This window comes from Diabrotica virgifera, chromosome 4 (assembly GCF_917563875.1).
Source record: "Diabrotica virgifera virgifera chromosome 4, PGI_DIABVI_V3a".
Taxonomy (NCBI): domain Eukaryota; kingdom Metazoa; phylum Arthropoda; class Insecta; order Coleoptera; family Chrysomelidae; genus Diabrotica; species Diabrotica virgifera.
Window position 1 is genome coordinate 237,318,349 of NC_065446.1, and position 15,930 is coordinate 237,334,278.

General features: G+C 33.4%; 1 protein-coding gene across 3 annotated transcripts in view; it reads right to left on the minus strand.

The window, feature by feature from the left end:
• LOC114328900 (protein phosphatase Slingshot) overlaps positions 1–15,930 on the minus strand; it is a 639,247-nt gene that overhangs the window by 231,212 nt on the left and 392,105 nt on the right. For all 3 annotated transcript variants that reach the window (XM_050648794.1, XM_050648793.1, XM_050648795.1), the window contains one exon: positions 7,320–7,557. In XM_050648794.1, the coding sequence (XP_050504751.1) occupies positions 7,320–7,557 (238 nt within the window). The remainder of the gene's footprint in view (positions 1–7,319; positions 7,558–15,930) is intronic.

The window sequence follows — 15,930 nt, forward strand, 5'->3', positions numbered from 1 at the left end:
TAATCGAGTTATTAAGCCTTAAAAATGGCCATTTCGCATTTTTCAAATTTTAAATCGTGTATAACTCGAAAACTATCAATTTTAGAGAAAAATCACAAGAGACCTTTTTTGCTCCGAATGACCAAAATAATCTAAAAAAAATGTGTCCGGAGTGAAATACTTAGTTATTTATAAAACAGTACGTGAAGTATGCTTTTTGCGCACGCACGCGATGTTTAGAGCACGAGCGGGCCGAGTGTTATACATCGCCTAAGTGCACAAAAAGTACTTCACGCACAGTTTTATACAATATTTTATCTACCAAAAAACAAATAAAAAACTGCAACTCTTCGTCACTGGAATACATTCCTATTTTACAATATTTTAGAACTTTGACATTTAAAAATTCAAACTTCTGTCAAACCGCAAAACTGTCAAAACTTTTTTTGTAATTTATTGCTCACATGTCATCACCATGACAAGGCGAAAGTTAAGGATATTTGATTATATAAAAGTGTGCTAAAAAACAGTGCGAAAAATAAATCCCATTTAAAATACATTATTACTTCAGTCACACTTTAACCCCTTCATGTACTGCTATCTACATTTACAATTTTCACACAATAAAAACTTATACATAATATGAGGTAGAGTAGATAAGAATTATTTTTGTGAATTTGGTTAACAAAAATTGGTTAAACAATTTTTCGACCGCGGTACCGCCTGACACTGTGTATTTTTTATAAGGATGTATTTGTTTGAGTAAGTTTGTGCAAAAAAATCGAATCAGAATAATTTACCTAACGGAGGCGATGTTACAGCCTGGACTAATAAGCAGTTGAAACGGTCAAAACAAAGAGACGCACGCTCATCAAAAATGCACGTGAGATTATACTCGTATAAATTGTATAATCTACTTTTACTAACAAGAGTTAGGAAGAGTCAACTTCAACTAGTAAAAGTTGATTTAAATTTTTCAAATCAACTTTTACTGCTCGTTTCAGTTGGAGTTGACTCGAACTAGGAAAAGTCAACTCTAACTGAGAATCAACTTGAACTGTAACATATACAGTGATGAGCGCGCTAATAACTGGCGAAATAATACAAAAAATGGACAGCATAAATAGTGAAATAAAAAGAGATGAAAATAGCAGAGATGGGAAATTATCGGTATTAACCTATAAAACATTACTACTTACGATAGTTTCCCACCTTTAGACGTTAGCTAAGACGTTAGTTTTTTTTTGGCTTGAACTATAGTCATTCAGCCAGTCTCAACTAAAAGTAAATATAATAAAGAATTTGTCAATTAGTGAAACATGGTTATTACATAATAATATTACAATTTGTTACTTCTTATTCTACCTGCACTCATTACAGCTAAGAGTTAGTTGATTTTAATCATATGTATGACGTTAACGTGACATTAACCTTTTTTTAATTTTAAATAATTTTGACGAAGCTGTTAGAACGAATATAATGAATAAGTATGGAAGCAAGGCTGTCCATAAATAAATCAAAAACAAAGATTATGATTATGAGTTTATGTATTAATGACACAGTCCAATTGAATGAAACAGACACATATAGCAAAACGCTTCATTTATTATTTTTTTTAATTGCTAATTTTAAATAACTTTTCTCAAAACGAAAGGATACGTCTCATGTTAAATTCACATGTATTTTCGTTCCTAAAATACAAAACCAGATTGTATAAAATTAATGGTTTTTTCAGGGAAACACAAATTCTGTAATAGATTACGATGTCAGATTGGCCACATTTTTTATGTCAACTTCTTAAAAACTACAGAAAGGTTCTCAGCTTTTAAAACGCTAGATTTAGTAATTTATCGCCTTTTCTGGCCACATGGTAGAACCGCATACATGATGACATAATGGCGTTTGTGGTCTCGGACAGTATCATCACAGCGGCACGCGGTGCAGTCACACCCTCGCTAAAATAACAAACCCTCAAGAGATATAAACGAAGCACGCTTGTTTACCCAAAATAAATAAATATATTACTGTTCGTTGTTTTACACTTATTTTACTTTCATTTAATTGATTCCTTCAACACCAACCACGGAAGATTGGTGACCCCGCGAATAAATAAAACGACGCGAATTAAAAAAAATAGTGTTAATAATATACGCTTGTCGGTTTTAAATACAGTGAACATCGAAAAATAAAATATCTGATAAATATTAACTTTTCCCAAAAATCAATTTTTTTTAGATAACTTGCCCAGACTATCAAGTAAAAATCGAAGCTCGAAGCGATTTGACTTGCAATGAACTATCCAAGAATTGTTGATATTCCCGCATTTTTAATTATATAGTTATTTAAAAAAGATAAACAAAGAAATGTTGTTTTCGGTATCTTACGACTGTACAATAATTGTTTTATGGCATACAATGTAAACATGTAATGCGATTGGAAATTTTTGTTTTATAACAGACAGTTAAAGGATTACGTGATTTTTTTGAATAAATATTTAGCGCTTTTAGAAAAATCCTTTTAATCGTCACAGCAATGTAGGTACCTTGAACTTTAAGGTGATGAATAATGTACATAATATACATACCAAGAAAGTGTTTTGAAATTGCGTGAGGTTCTAAAGAAATCAACAGTGAACCTTGGTAGTAGGAGTATTGCCCTAAAGAAAGAAAATAAGCAATAGGTAGAAGGATCCACTAATCGATTATAATATGGAAAAGAATAATTGGTTATACACCTCTGGTTATGACATAAAAAACTTTGTTAATTATACATTTTCGCAAAAATTTTTAATATAATCTTTTGGAAAGTGTAATTTGAAAAAATTTAAAACTTGACACAGATAATGAAAACTAATAAATCGATATGGGATATCTACTAGGATCTATCTACTATCTCTGGAAGGGCTGCAAAATATGCTTTAACAGCTGTTTTTACTTTATCATTTGACGAAAAACGCTTTCCACGCACGATTTTTTTTACGTATTGAAACAGATGGAAATCACTAGGAGCCAAATCTGGTGAATACAGTGGATGCTCTAATGACAAGGTTCATTGTCCGATAAAAAAGGATCTGTTTCTTCTACAAAACTAGGTCTTTTTCACGAATTTTGCCCTTCAGCTGGTCTAAAAGGTAACAATATATGGAGAAATTAATTGTTTAACTAGTTTGTACGTAATTTATAAACAAAATTCCTTTCGCATTTCAAAAACTGATGCTAACACTATTCGAGTAAATCAATTCAAACGTATAAAACTATTTTTAATTTAGTATTAAACCCCACTTTTGACAATAATTTGCCAATGTTGCAAGTGTGTAAAAATACATGACAACAGTGTTTAGACGGGGTAAATTAAATTAAACCAGAGCAAGTTAAGACGGGGACGAAGCAACATCTCTGGCAAGGGTTTACTCCACACATACACACACCCAAACTTATATGGAATCACCATGTATTTCAAAGTAATATTTATTTCTTTTGAAAAAACTTGTTATTGTTGCGAATAATAAAGGTTTTTATTGAAAATAAACAAATATATAAGACAATCGGATAGTACAGCTCGGTACGGTATAGGTCAGCGATACTCAACCTTTTTCTTTCCTGGGCCACATAGTAGCTATTGCCACAGCTTGCGGGCCGCAATTAAGATGTAGTAGTATACAGGGTGTTTCATTGGGAAACGGAAATACTTGAATGGTGAATAGAGGTAAATGAGGCGGTTCTAAACATACTAAATTTATTGCTCCTCCGACTTCATAACCAAGTTACAGGGTGTTTTATCGATTTTGTCCATTTCTTTCTGGACCCATAACTTTAGAACCACCTTGTATATTTTGTTGATGTTTGGTACACATATGTCACATTTAGAACCCAAACCACCCAACTACTAATCACAAGAAAATCCAGGTCCGGATTAAACAAAATTGTAAATCCGTTGTGACCGTGAAACAACATCCTGTATATTGAAATTTTCAAAACCCGTTTGCACATTTGAAAAGTGCTTTGATGGAGCTTTAATTTTTTGCGCAGACAATTCAATGACTTTAATTTTGAAATTATGCCGAAATTTTTATAAATTCGGAACTTTCAAAACAAAAATTTCGATATAGTTTAAAAATTAATGTCATTAAATTATCTGCGCAAAATATTAAAGCGAGCAATTAAACTGACTTGTTTGTGCTCTTTTTAAATGTGCAGACGAATTTTGAAAATTTTAATATACATGGTGTTGTTTCAAGGCACAATTTATTTTAAATGTTTTTTTTAATCTGGACCTGAATTTTTCTTGTGATTACTAAATGGGTCGTTGCAATGTAGTAAATAAGTATTGATTATTTTTAAAATGAGTATTTGTTCATTAACATTAATAATTTATTATTAAGAATTAATAATACCTTGCTTTTTAATCAGAGTTCTTAAAAATTTCAATATATTTAATTTAAAATTAAAGTCATTAAAAATTGTCTGCCTCACGCCCAAACACGCCTCAAACACATCGACACACTATCAAATAATTTGAAAAACACGTGAAATTTGACAAATAATTTGATCACAGGGCTCTTTAATTAGCCTTCGGGCCGCATAAAAAACGCTCGCGGGCCGCAGTTTGAGTATCACTGGTATAGGTTATTTGCTTGAGCTGCAAATTGAACGAAAATAAATAAACTAACTTTTGCGTCCAAAATCGAAAATATGCGTCATATGGGATTATAGAACTTACAACCGGGAAAGATTAGTGGTCTTGTGGAGCAAGTAATGTTTTCAGAGGGACATAGCTGTAGAGCTAGACGTAACACAGGGCGTTCTGTCCAAAACCTATGCTAGGTAACAGGACTAGGAAAGCTCAAAAATAAAGCAAGGGAAAGTCGCCAAAAAGTAATAACGGCTAGCCACGATCGTTTAATTGTCCATTCAGCTGGAAGACACCCAAACATTTCTCACCTGCAGCTCCAAAGGCAGCTTTTGGAAGCTACAGGTGTAACTCTTTCAGTTGAAACGATAAGAAGCAGAATTCGTGCCAAGAAGTATACAGAGCAGGAGACAGTTATGGGTTCCCGAGTTATCCAGGCAGCACAAGATTGGTCGCCTAAATTGGTGTCTTCACCATCAAAACTGGAACATTGGGAATTGACAAAATGTGCTCAGAAAAGTCAGGATTTATGTAAAATAAGATGACCCACGAAATCGTGTACTTAGAGGTCGAGGAAGACAAGCAAGAACGAAAACTGTCAGATCTGTTCACAAATATACAAGGGGAAGTGTAATGTTCTGGAGAGGAATTGTGATCCGTAAAAAAACTCCTTTAATTTTCATCCAATCAACTGTAACTGCTCACAAGTATGTTGATAACCTGTAGTTAGGCTCTGGAGAGGTGCAACAGGAGAAAATTTAATTTTCTTGCATGATAATGGACCTCCACATACCATTGGAGTGACTAGAGACATCACTGAAGAAGCAGAAGGTATCCCTTGTTTGGAGTGGCCTGCTTACTCATCCGAGCTTAACCCTATAGAGAATTTGTGGGATATGCTTAAAAGAAAAATTAGAGCTAGCCAGGATAATCCACAAAACACATCACAGCTGGTACAAGCTGCTCTTGAAGGATGGAGCAACCTACCACAACAAAATGTTGATAATTTGATTAGGAACGTGCCCACGCAAACTAAAGCTTGCATACGGACTAGAGGTGATAACACTGACTATATACAAAAAACCAAAAAAATAAATAAAAACAATTTAAACATTATTCGTTTTACATTGAAATTTTTTATGCTATTGACTTTAAAACAACTAATTTAAATTTGTTTGTTAAATACTTTATTGTTTTATTTAATTGTTATGTATTTGTTATTAAATTGCTTTAAAATAAATATTGTTTGACTTCGTGTGTTTGTTTTTTTAAATTCGCACGAAATAGTAAGAAATATCAGGTGATTCCATATAAGTTTGGGTGTGTGTATTTACCTATATGTACATTGCTCTCCGAATCTGTCAAATATTTGTCCCGATTTTTGTATTGAGGAGTTGTGTGGAGAAAATGGATGAATCGAAAACAATATTCTCAGTTAAACAAAGTTCAAGATGCGTAAAGGATATGCAAAGTAGAAGTTGTGAGTAACATTTTGAAAAAACTAAAAATTGAAACAAAATCGACTAAAATTACGCTGTGTCTAGGTACACGCTAACGTGTACGCAAATAAAAAAGTTAGGTACACGCGAATTAAACTTCATCAAGCCAGTGACGTTATTATTTAGCGTGCGCAGTGACTTTAATCATTTAGTGTTTGTTGTTTGTTTGATAGCAAATATTTTTATTAATGGAAGGGGAAGGGAAGCAAAACTATTCAGATGTTTCAAACTTAATTATTGTAATAAAACAATGTGTAGGTATATAAAAGTATATATTCAGGTTAGCAAAATAAATATTAGTTAACATGATATATATACAAAATATTGTTAAAATAATTTTTATACGTAAGTTAATTATACCAGTTTATATTGGTGTTAATTTTTGCTGTGGTCTTTATTTTTATTTATACAGGGAGTTGAACTTGTTACGATTTTCATAAAAATTGGTTATTAACTTTGTAAATACCCTGTATAACATAATAAACCTTTATATTTTTGTGATATGGAAGTTAAGAAGATGTCGAACATAAAATAAAATATAGGGTATTCCATTTAAAAAAACATAAGTTTGGTCTGCCACTATTTTATCGAACATCCTGTAACATTCTAACTAATTTTGTAATATGAAGCTCAAAGTTTGCTACAATTTTTGTTACTAACTTTTATTGCTATCTATTACTATAGCGGATCTACTGAGCTTTATCACACTAATCAGTCGCCCCGTATATTTTCTTATTACTTCTGCTACCCTTAATCACGAATTTTTGTCCCTAATATTTTTTATACTGTTTTAGAATGTTGTTAAACTCATTAAGAGAACTAAATAATTGTCCACACTACATAGTTAAAAAAACTCTTTACAAGTCAATATTAAAGTGTAAACATAACGTGATTAGACAAATTCTAACCACACTCTGACACTCACGATACTTACAGATACTTAATACCACAGCATACACACGGCTCAAATTAGCGTGTATCAAAAAACCCAGTCATAGTACACGCTAAATAATGACGTCATTGACTTGATGACGTTTAAGCGTGTACCTAACTTTTTTATTTGCGTACACGTTAGCGTGTACCTAGATACAGCGCTAAAATTACGCAATTGTCGTGAAAAACACTTTATTCTTCGTGATTTGTGATCGCTAGATGGCGTATTGATATTCATCGGAAATATTTATAATGTGACAAACATCGTAAAAGACTCACCATTTTAAGCGTTTCCTCCGGCCTGAGCAAATAGAACATGGACTGCAGATGCTTCTGGATGGTACTGCTACCTTGCGAGTTGACGCCGTTTCCAGTTGCGCCGTTGGTTTGGCCGTTGGTGGTCGGATTCCCGCCGGCGGTCCCGCCACCGTTCCCGTTCCCGGCCGCTTTGGAAGAGGCGTCCGCGTCGGGCAGTACCAGAGCCGTACCCTTGCCCGCGAAGTAGCATTCACTAAGGCTGTAACAAAAAATTATCATTAGTAATCAGGAATATTCGAATAAATCCATTCGAACATATAAAAATTTGCCAACGTGGCAAAACATACCTATAAATACAGAGAAGGGCTAAATTATGGAATAAATTAATTTTCTCTAAAATGGACGACTTTGGAGAAAAATCCCGAAACAGGTCGATTTTGATTTTTAAATTACAATTTTTTGGCATATATTTCATACTAGTGACGTCATTCATCTGGGCGTGATGACGTAATCGATGATTTTTTTAAATGAGAATAGGTGCCGTGTGGCACCTCATTTGAAAGGGTGTTCAATTCTCTATTCAATAATATAAACATTAATATCATTATTTATACAGGGTGGCCAAAAAATAAATTTTTGAATTAAATTAATTGACGAAAAAAGAAGAATGTATGCAATTTATTTAACTCAAAATACATTCTATCACTTTCAGAAAATAGGAAATAATGTTTATTTGGCAAATAAACATTGCTTTTCGCTTAAATTAAATGTTCAAACTGCCAAGTGGTAGGTGGGAGGCTGTTTGTGATTTAATTTAAGCGAAAAGAAATGTTTATTTGTGAAATAAGCATTTTTTTCTATTTACTGACAGCAATACAATGTATTTTTAGTTAAATAAATTACATACATTCTTCTTTTTGCGTCAATTAATTTAATTCAAAAATTATTTTTTTGGTCACCCTCTATAACTAATGATATTATTATTTATATTACTGAATAGAGAATTGAACACCGTTTCAAATGAGGTGCCACACGACCCGTATTCCCATTTAAAAAAATCATTGATTACGTCATCACGCCCAGATGGATGACGTCACTAGTATGAAATATATGCAAAAAAATTGTAATTTAAAAATAAAAATCGACCTGTTTCGCGATTTTTCTCCAAAGTGGTCCATTTTAGATAAAATTAATTTATTCCATAATTTAGCCCCTCTCTGTATGTAAATGACAACAGTGTAGTGTTCCGTTTGCATAAGACATGTAGTTTTCAAAAAAGACTCCCAAGTTGGGAGTCCCAACACCACGCACCCACCTAGAGATCAGAGAAAATTAAGATGTGGACCAAACAACATCTCTCTTGGTAGTTCTCAAACAATCCATGAATGATTTTTTCCACGTGCTCTCCAATCTACCAAAGATTATTCCGCTTTTTTATCTTCTTAGGGTGCCTGTCCGTTCCGAACGTTGGCGTGGCGATCATTCTGGCTATGATGACTTTGTTGGTTGCTACATGGAATAGTTGTGTTGAGGTCTTTCTATACCATGCTCTCAGGTTAGCAAGCCAGGATATTCTTCTTCGTCCTGGGGCCCTTTTTCCTTCAATTTTACCTTGTAAAATGCGTTGGAGTAGATTGTAAGGCGCTTTTTTATAAGGCAATTAATTAAAAGTTGTGTAATGCCCTTTTTGTGTAAACAACTGTTAGAAGTTTGCGCATCATTTTCTTGGTAACTGTTAGACCCAACCTTGCCACATTACATCTCCATATCTTGACATTCAGGATCTTCATGATAGTGACTTGGATGAAACATAGTGCACACGTACATTTGAAAGACTTATAGTAACTAGTAAGTAATATATTGTGGTTCTGGGGTTTTGTTTATTTTCTTCTATTTATTTTTAGTGTTTGATGGTTTTTTTGTATTTCTCTCTCATAATAGTAGTTAGTACCCTTGGATAGTTTATTGAGCCGTTGCAAAGTGGACTCCATTGCAATGGAAACGTGGAAAGCATAAAATCGAAGCTACCTTTACGTTTAAGGTAAATGGTAATGAATGGTAAATGAACTTTTTCTTCGGTTTGGACGCCCTCTAGAGTCTAGAGGCCCATTCTTGTGGCACACGACATTTTTAATGCAGATTTTAAGCACGTCATTTAATTCAAACATTCTTTTTGGCGGCAGTAAGCGCAAAAACAGACGAACAGAGTGGCCAGCCACTGTCGCCGATCTTCGCCACTGTGGCGTCCATCACAAAATCATTGAGGCTACAAAATCGCCTGTTTAGGCCACTTTGTGGATCCACAGAGTAGCACTGCAGAGTGGTTGGTCTGTTTCTGCGCTAATATTTAATAATTTTATATTTAATATTTATGTATATTGTGATAATCCAAAGTTTTTTGCAGTTAATAATGTTTTGTTTCACTTATTTATATGGTATTAATTTAAAATGATCTCGCAAAATGTTTTTGCGAATTCTTCACTGCGGACGTCCAGATTTATAACCGTTTGACTTTTATGGGCAAAAGTAATTAAAATGGTGTAAATTGTGTATTTAAAACGCACGAGGATATAGCATAAAAGCCCACGTGTCGGTCGAGCTATTCCAATATTTATCTATATTTATTTAACGGTCCACAAAAATATGACATATATTCTAAAACTTATTTATACAAAATTCTAACGCAGTTTTTACGTTTCGAGGAAATAGTAAATATAACTGGTATTTGTTTTTCTTGCTTTGAACTAAAGTTGAACTTGGCTGGATGCCATTATAGTGTGGAGCATTAGTAGTTGACCAACTGTCTTTAGTGTCAATGTTTTTTGTAAATAATAATAAAAACAAAGACGAGACACTCATTAGGATGTTTCCAGAATTTAAGAAATTAAGTAATGCTAAAAAGTCAGTAGAATAAACCAATAGGGATTTTCAAGGCTTCTTTGTTTCGGGAACTTGTCATATGTCGTATAATATTAATATACGACACATGACAAGTACGGAGCAGATAATTGGATAATAAACAAACGAAACAGGTCCAAAATTACAGCAACTGATATGGAGTTCATGAGAAGAAGCTGCAGAGTGACAAGACTAGATCGCATTACAAATTAGGAGATAAAACGAAGAATGGCTGTAGAACAAGACATTTCTATGACAAATGACAACCTACATTGAAGAAAAACGTTTAATTTGGTATGGACATGTGAGAAGAGCAGATCGTACAATCCGAAATTATGATTCCTATAAAATAAAACGACTTGCATAATTTACTTACTAAAAGAGTAATTTCCATAATAGGAGAGGAGTAAATAAGCACACTTCTGCAAAATATACAAGTATGTTGAAACAAAACATCCTGGACGAAGAAAATTGTTACGATTGTGAAATTTTGGTGATTCGCATGACTATGTCAATAAACAGAAATAATTTGTTACTGACATTACGATATCCAATCTTCCATATAAGCACATTACATACTAAGAAGAAAATAATATTTTTTTATAGTCAAAGATTTGCAATAAAACTTCATAAAAATCAAGGACTATACGATTTATAATGGAAATACTGTAAAAGTACAGATAATTTCACATTTTTTAAAGGTAAATTTTGCAATTGACACGATAAACCGCCACCGCCTCGTTAAATAGGAATAAAAATGTCCCGTTTTTTTTTTCATTGCGACTACCATAAATGGCCACAAAACAAAACCCTTATCGGTAAATTTCACTTTCAGTGCGTTTTAAATACACAATTTACATCACTTTAATAACCTTTGCTCAAAAAGTCAAACTGTTATAAATCTGGAAGACGGCACTGAAGACTTTGCAAATACATTTTGCAGGATCTTTTTCGAAACTAATACCATAATGTACTTCAGTGAAACAAAACATTATTATATAACGTTTGTTGCAAAAAACTTTTGAATATCACAATATATGCTTCTTAATCATGAACTGCACCGGAATTAACGCACAAGACATAAATATCTTCTTCTTCTTCTTTTTGTGTAGACATGACCGTTTTCCAATGTGCCTCCAGTAAATTGTCGTTCCATCGTTTTCGTGGTCTTCCCACTGATTGTCTTCCTGTTGGGGAATTATCCCTCGTCGTCTGTCTGTACTACTTTACTTGTCGAATGAAAATCATGAGGAACTCTTTCTCATAATTAACGAAAGAAAGTAGTCTTAGTACCTTTAATTAAAAGATAACTACATATAAGATCTTCGGTCTAACAATCGAATGGAAAAGGTTCCTACAGGATACGGGAAAAAGCAGGTTTTTATCTTCTACTAGGACAGCAAAAAATGAGCTTTGATCATGATAGCTATATTTAAAGTGTGAACGGTTTGAATTTCCTTCACTTTTACTTTTATTGTCACTAAATATTTCGTTAACCAGATTTGTCTTTTCCCTATGTATTTCTAATGTCAAAAAATTTCAGACCAAAATCCCTAGAACCTCGAGGTCGGAACCAGTAACCCAGAAATTTCGGAAAAACAGTAAGAAAGATCCCGAAAGTAAGTAAACACAGAAAGAAAGTCCAAAGAATAAGATCACAGCAGAAAAATGATGAAATAAACAAAAGGACAAGAGAACAAGAAAGCAAAAAAATGTAAAATAATAAACAAAAATGGATTACGACAATGGAATTTCACTCTTTAAAAAACGAAAACTATCGTGGTATCAGTCTGTATTTAAAAGTAGTAGGTACAGAAGCCATTATAGACGAAGAACAATACGGTAAGGTCTACTAATGACCAAAGAAATAAGCAGCAGAAAAAGAGAACAAAAAAGAAAAAAAAAAGGAAATAAGAGGACCTAAAAACAGCAACGCAAACTTAGGATAGAAAATCGATATAAGTATTTCAAAATCTGACACCGAAAAACCTTGGAATGTAATGACCGGAAAAAGCATTAACCAAGAAGTGAGAATAGACTCGAATACAAATCAGTAAGAGAATAACAATAAACCAATAGAACAGAACAATAAACCAAGAAAACAAGATAAGAATTTTACAGGAAGAAAGAAACAGAATAGGGCCAGAGTAGCTCAGACGGTAGGATGTCTGACTTCCACATTCCACGCAGGTAGACCGGGGATCAAATCCCAGGCGCCGCGGCGCCGGCGCGCCGGTGAGAATATCTAGACATTTTTAAATGTCTATAGACCCCTGGTCGACTCAGCCTGAATAAAATGAGTACCTTGTGTAAAACCAGGGGTAATAATAGGCGGTTGAAGCGTAGCACTGGCCCTGTTACCTTCCTTGTACACCGTAGGCCCTATAGATAGCAGACTACCCTGCTGTAATCCTAAAGCCGCGTTAGCGGTATAAAACGGCGGGAGACTATTATTATTAAGAAACAAGAGAACGAAAAAACATGGGCACAAGAAAAAAAGATAGCAAGATAACACATGCATGGATTTTAGGAAATAAGTAAAATACATGAGGCAAATAAAACAAGAGTTCAGAAGAACAAGAGAATAAAATACTACGAAAACAAGATACAAGAGCACAAAAAAACTACAACGTGGAAATAAAACAACCAAAAAAAACCAACGCAAATTTAGGATTGGAAGATCGAGAAATTAACAAAATGTTCGGTTTTTACGCTTGGATAACATATATTCTCAAGAAAGATTATTTTGGAGACCATTTCAGAGTCTTACTTCAAGAAAGAACTTTGTTATTTCAGAAGCATTGTATCTAGAAGAGAAACTAAAGGAATAATTTCAATAACAAAAATAAACTTTTTCATTTCTAGGATAAGCACTTTGTCTTCTAATGGTTTTAAAGGTAAATAAGGGAAGAAAAATGGACTGGAAATTGTGATTCCTATTAAAAATAAGAAGACTTGCATCGACTTAAAGAGTAATTTCCATAATAGGCGAGGAGTAAACAAGCACATTTCTGCAAAAAATACAAATATGTTAAAACAAAACATCCTGGATTAAACGAAAGAAATTGCCAATGAAATTGCCAATGAAATTGTTGTGAAATTTTGGTCATTCGTATATGACTATACAATAAACAGAAATCATTTGTTACTGACATCTGAAATTATGCATCCAATCTTCTATAATAGAAGCGCATTACTAAGAAGAGTATATTATTTTTTTATAGTCACACAAAGATTTGCAATAAAACTTTATAAAAATCAAGGACTATTACGACTTATAATGGAAATACTGTAAAAGTACAGATAATTTCACATTTTTTAAAGGTAAATTTTGCAATTAACACGATTCTTAAGCCGCCACCGCCTATAAAAATGTCCCCGTTTTTTTTTCATTGCGACTACCATAAATGGCCACAAAACAAAGTCCTTATCGGCGAAATTTCACTTCCAAATGCGTACAAACAACACCAATAACACACATAACATAAATAAATGCTCGTGATACCAAATAGGGACATTTCACATTTCATATCCGAAGATCGTTCATGAGACACATACCTGCCGACATTGACAGCGTATTCTGGTGACAATATGAAGTAGTTGGGAATCGTGGACACTTTACTCTAATTTTTATATAATGTAAAATATACGCGAGATGCTCGGTCGCACTAAACAATCTCGAGACACTGGAGACACGCGAGAGACTGCCAAAACTCAAAACAACGGTTTACCGTCTGTTGAGATAATCGCTAAATGTGAGACTGAGCGGGAATCTTTTAATAAAGAATTAAAAAATGCAACAATCTGAGTGTGGGTGATGACAGGACAGGACTTATTATTTTTTTGATGATTCAATTATTGAAAACCGACGCTCTATTAATCTTCCCTACTTTATAATAGGTAATATTGACCAGTGGCGGCCGGTCAGGGTCGGCAGTGCCGACCCACACATTTATAGATATAGATTTTTTTAATATTTGTATCTGTGAAGTAAAAAAATCTGTCAGATAATACAGACTCAATTTTATTCATGGTTTTTAAAAGAATTTGAACAATCCGAGCGTTAAGTGATCCCTGCGCATAACAGACTTCTCAAAAATGAATGATCCGAGCCATTCATCTGACTTTTAGGCTAGCCGTACCCAACTCATCCGTAGCTTAACGATTTACACGTAAAACTCAACGAAATATCAAGTCGATGAGCAAGAGAACATACATTCTCTCCGTAGGCATCAAGCGGCCAGATACGGCATACATATTTAAATCTGCCGGTCGGTGTTTCATTTGGAAGCATGCATCGGCAGAAATTGTCAAAAATAATCACGCCGTTTTACGTCGTTTAATTGATATTGTAATTTTTTCAAGTTGTCAGGAATTATCATTTAGTGAACATGATGGATCGAAGCATTTGTTAAAAATCAAAGTAATTATAGAGAATTAATAAAATTGTTTTAGAAATACCTATTTACTTTCTGATTCGAAGTGTATTCGTAATACAGAATGAACTAATACATATAATCAAATAGTTACATTTTGAATAACGTCATTGAATCTGAGATTTAGAAAACCATTTGCTTTTCGCTGGAAGTAGATGAAACTTCTGATTATCATGTCATTCACAATTATCAATTATTGTTGTTCGATACGCGTTACGTGGCAATATTTATGAGAGGTTTTTAGGTTTTAGAGACGTGAGTAAAAGCAATAAGGCAGAATATATTTTTGGTGTTTTAAAGAACAGATTAAAATTTTTTGATATCAAAAATAAATTGGTAGGGCAAACTGGGGCAATTTTATGACGGCGTTGCTGTGATGTGTGGTGAATTGAATGGTCTCCCGGCAAAAGTTAAAACTATTTCACAAGCTTTATTTACTCACTATTATGCGCATATAATGAATTTAGTTTTGCATGATACGTGTAAAAAAATAAAGAATATCGTCTTTTCTTGCCAGTTTAGCTCACCTAAACGGATTACTGCTTTAGAACAAATTTGTTTCGAAAAAAAAAGCGAACAGTTTGTCAGACGCGAAGAAATTTTAAATCTCGGTTAGTTTTATCTAAGCAGATTATCTCTAGTAGTTTTAGTATCTGTAGCAGATTTTCGTGAACAGCTTTTGGAAGTTTTTGATTTGGTTATCGAAGGCGAAGATTTTGAAAGTGGCGATACCTCGATCCGTGAAGCAATCGGTTTGAGAACTTTATTAAATAATTACTCTTTTAATATTCTTTTAAATATTTTTAAGACAGAGTTGGCCCAAGATATTCATTGTTGTTCAAAATCAGTCAATTGACATTATTAATTCCGACAATAGAATACGAAACCTGGTGCAAAACCTCAGAGATTTTCGTCATGATAGTAGTTTCCAATATATACGCAGTGACGTTTTGGATTCGCTTGATATTTCCGACCCATCCCAAAAAAGACACCGACATGATAAATATCTCGAAAAACGAGTAGGTATATCTTGAAATTTTGGATACCTACTATTATGCAAATAGATACTTGTTTTTCGAATTTTGAAGATTTGCAAATTTTTGACCTCTTTTACAATTCAAAATTTAAAAGTTACCTCCGCCAAAGAATTTACAGGATATTTATTATTACAAGTGAGGTACTTAAAAATTATGCCGATCCAAATATTTTTAGAAAGTGGGATAAATTACAAAATATGTATGTATAATTCTATGTAGTAAGTACTGCAATTCATTACAGCAAACCGTTCATCAATTTTC